This window comes from Oryctolagus cuniculus, chromosome 8 (genome assembly GCF_964237555.1).
Source record: "Oryctolagus cuniculus chromosome 8, mOryCun1.1, whole genome shotgun sequence".
In the NCBI taxonomy this organism is placed as follows: Eukaryota; Metazoa; Chordata; class Mammalia; order Lagomorpha; family Leporidae; genus Oryctolagus; species Oryctolagus cuniculus.
The window spans coordinates 65,139,201-65,143,267 of NC_091439.1; the positions used below are offsets into that span (position 1 = coordinate 65,139,201).

The following is a 4,067-nucleotide window of genomic DNA, read 5'->3' on the forward strand; positions in this document are numbered from 1 at the left end:
GAAGGCCAGACTCAAGTTTCCCGCGGAGAAAACGCATTCGTCACAGATGTAACGGCACGCAGGGTGCCGGGGAGGCCGCGCGTGCACGCGGGGATCAGGACCTCTTCCCAAAGCCCTGGAGAGCCCTCTAAGTGGAAAAAGAGGGCGAGCTCTGGGCGCGTGCGGGAGGGGACACCGTAACCCTTGGGGGGGGGGCGACCGGGTTGGAGGCCAAAACTGAGTGCGCGAAGGTGCGCGCTGAATGTGGGTTTAAACCAAGGGTTGGAGGTGACACTGCAAAGCTTCAGGTCATCGTAACATCACACACACACACACATACACACACACACACACACACAAACCATGCAATTGCAAAGAGCACGTATCTTAGCCAGGGCCGGGGCAGCTGAGAGCCGCACACTGGCGGAAGGGGTCTTATCAAAGGGTCCAGCTTAGTGGCCCAGGGGTGGCGGTCACCGTGCCCCGCGGTCTGCCCAGGAAACAGCAGGTGCGGGCCCAAGACCCAGGCTTATCTTCCACGCCCCGCCGCTTGCCCCGGGCCTCTGGAAGTGGCCAGGTTGAAATGCGACCCGACCCGGGGTGGCTGGGCGGGGCGCAGGCCGGGAGGGCGGTGCAGGTGGGCGGGCCGGAGCCCTGGGCAGGCAGCGGGACCTATAAAGCACTGCCTGCCCCACTGGCGGCGCTGCTTCGTGGAGCCTGCGCGGGGTGGGCGCGGGGCGAGCGGAGGCTGCTCGCGGCCCGGGTGCTCAGGGACTGCAGCGGAGCGGGGGCTCTTCGGGGCGTGCCTGCTGCGTCTGTGGACCTCACAGCCCTGCCGGAGAGCGCGTCGGCCCCCGCGAACCCCCGGCAGGTGAGCGCCGCCTTGGCCTTGGGAGGTGGCGGGGGAGGGGGAGAGCGGGGGGAGGGAGGATACCCGCGGGGCAAGTCACCTCCGAGTTTTGCTAACTTTGGAGTAAGTTGCAGGGTCTGACAGTAGCTGGCGTCCCCGCTCCCAGAGCTTTGGAAAGGAGTTGCAGCAGCCGGCTGCCCCTCCTTTGGAGAAGGGGTGCTGGACGCGGGGCGTTTTAGGAGCTCTGCACGTCTGGCCTGCTTTTGTAAATCTGTCCTCACCTCCTTTTCTCCCAGCACCTCGGAAAGGCCGTTCCTCCCCGCGAGGGAAACAGAGCCGTTGACTATGGTTGCAACCGGCAGTTTGAGCAGTAAGAACCCGGCCAGCATTTCAGAGTTGCTGGACCATGGCTACCACCCGGGGAGCCTGCTGAGTGGTGAGTTCCCGGATGCCCACTTCTCTCCCTTCCAGAAATCACAACTGCTCAATGTTTCTGATCCTGGGGCCTGCGACTTCACCTCCTTCTTCCATGGAAGAGGGCGCCCCCAAATTCTCTGGAAATCCCTTTCCAAACTTTTTAGCATCTGCCGTCCAAGACGGTGAGAAACAAAAGTAACCAAAATGAAGTCCCCGAGGGCAGCAGCATTCTAATCTGCAGCTAATGGGCTCTCGGGGATGAAGTTCCTTTCTTTACGTGGTTGTGAAGCTAAGTGTACAATTCTGTACGTTTTAACAAATGTATTCACCCTTGTACCCAACATCATAACCCCCTCTGCCAAAATTCCTATGAGCCTTTTAGCCATTACTGGGTCACTACTCATTAGTTTTGCCTTTAGTTTCCTATACACGGAATCCTACAATTTAAGTTCCTTTCTCTCTAGTTTCGCTCCCGTAGTCTAATGTTGCTGAGATCTGTCCATGATTTTCCATCAGTGTATCTTTTTTAGTTACTGAGTAGGATTCCACTTGTGGATATACTCACTTTTCCGTTTTTAATGCTAGAAGGACATTTTTTCAACAGCACTGGTGTTGGGCTTATTGTCATTTGCAAGTTGCAGCAGCAGCAGTTTCTAAGTTAACACACTGCTGTGCCACTGTAGCGCTGTGTGAGCCCAGAAACATCGCTTGAACTCATTTAGAAGGTAAAGTGTTTGATGACCTAATGTCACAGGCCAAGCTCTAAACTTCTCTCTCTTCCACGTAGAAAAAAATGCAGAGCTCCTATCATCATTGTGGAGTGCGTTAGTTTCACTAAGTGGTGACCTCAGTGAATTACCTGAGGTGGAAAAGGGAACAAGTGAGGGTGAAGGCGGGTTAGGGAGGGCAGCCAGCCGGGCATCTGCCTGCGCCTGTTCCATTGATGTGTGCCGTGTGGCATCCCGCCAAGTTGTAGGATTAATTTGGGAGGTAGGTGACCAAATGCAGAGCTATCTCCTTCCCTTTGAGCAAATCTAATTTTGTTTCCCTTGTCCATTTTGTTTTGCTTGGCTAAGAAAAGCTACATAGGCAGTTATAAATAACTTCATGAACCTCAAAGGTCTTCTGCGCTCTGAGCACAAACTTTAATCAAAAAGATTGAAGCTCAGATTGGGAGCCATTCCAGTAAAGACTTCTAAAAGAAAGATGTAAACTTGATTACTCTGTGATATAGCTCATGAAGCTCACGATGGACTTGGTTAAGAGCAGTAGCAGAAATTGTGTTCCATGATACATGTATTCCTAGAGTTAGAGAAAAAACAGTTGCCAAACTGGGAAACCCCATAAACAGGTATCAAAAATAAATTAATAAAATAAATAAAATCCCTTGTACTTTGGGATCATCCCAAATGCACTTTCAGTGCGAAATCTTTATGATCACGTGAGTGCACACATATACATGTAAGGAAAAGAGTCTATATGCTATCTGCCCTATTTATCAAAACCTTTATTTCAGAGAGGAGGTTAAATGACTAGCTTTGTTACCTGGCTCGTTAACAGCAAAGGGAGATCAACAAACAAATAACCAGGATACTTGAGAGAGCTCATGGGAGACTGGAGTGAACTTCGATGCAGGAAACTTTGAAGCATGCGTAGTTATTTTACATTTTCCACCAAATTTTTGAAGACTGCCCCATAACCGACACGGGTAGACTGGGCAGCTAGAAGTAGTGTTGCTCTCTTACTGTATTTTTTTTTTAACATGAACGTTCCATTTCTACAGATTTTGACTACTGGGATTATGTTGTTCCTGAGCCCAACCTCAGCGAGGCGATATTTGAGGAGACAACCTGCCAGAATTTGGTTAAAATGCTGGAGAACTGTCTGTCCAAATCAAAGCAAACCAAACTCGGCTGCTCCAAGGTCCTCGTGCCCGAGAACCTGACACAGAGAATCGCTCAAGATGTCCTTCGGCTCTCCTCCACGGAGCCCTGTGGTCTCCGAGGTTGTGTTATACATGTGAACTTGGAAGTTGAAAGTGTGTGTAAAAAGCTGGATAGGATTGTGTGTGATTCTAGTGTGGTGCCTACTTTTGAGCTGACTCTTGTGTTTAAGCAGGAGAATTGCTCGTGGACTAGCTTCAGGGACTTTTTCTTCAGTAGAGGTCGGTTCTCATCCGGCATTAGGCGAACTCTGATCCTCAGCTCAGGATTTCGACTTGTTAAGAAAAAACTTTACTCAGTGATTGGAACGACAGTCATTGAAGAGCACTAACAAGGAATTGTTTTAAAGGGTCTTTCTGATTGGGTAATAAAGTTATGCAGCTGTTAAGTTCAAGTCACTTGTGGTTTTCCCTGCCCCAGAAGTAAGCCATGCTCTTTCTGTTGTACACACTCATAGCAATCCAGGCTTGATTTTGTAGCTTTTGAGAAGTGACCCAAGAAAGGGTGCATCTTCTGAATATATCACATTTCTCTGCAATGGAACAAGGAAGGGAAAGAAGCAAACCACTTCAATTTCATATTGGATTCTACCACCTGTTCCAGGTAGCCTTGCTAAAAGACTGTAGAAACCAGATTTGCCTAGTTTGGTTTTCAAATTTTTTTTCCTCTAAGTTCTCAAAGTCATGCTGTCAATCACAGAATCTTGCTAAATGATGCTTTGCCCATCAGGACTTCCCAAAGTCTACACTGCCTACTTCCTGCTAATTTGCTACTCAAATTTGAAAGGATCGAATGCAGGAGGGTAGAATTAAGTGGGTGAGCTGAACCAAAATGTAACCTAGGTGAAAGTGGGTAAGAAGTGTCACAGTGACAACAGA

At 49.6% G+C, this 4,067-nt stretch overlaps 1 protein-coding gene across 1 annotated transcript; it reads left to right on the plus strand.

Annotated features, from left to right (window-relative positions):
* The first annotated feature begins 541 nt into the window (after positions 1-541).
* Positions 542-3,583, plus strand: DDIT4L (DNA damage inducible transcript 4 like). The gene is made up of 3 exons (XM_002716952.5): positions 542-850; positions 1,126-1,265; positions 3,030-3,583. The coding sequence occupies exons 2-3, from the start codon at positions 1,175-1,177 to the stop codon at positions 3,518-3,520; spliced, it is 582 nt and encodes a 193-aa protein (XP_002716998.1). The 5' UTR covers positions 542-850; positions 1,126-1,174; the 3' UTR covers positions 3,521-3,583.
* Positions 3,584-4,067: the final 484 nt, after the last annotated feature.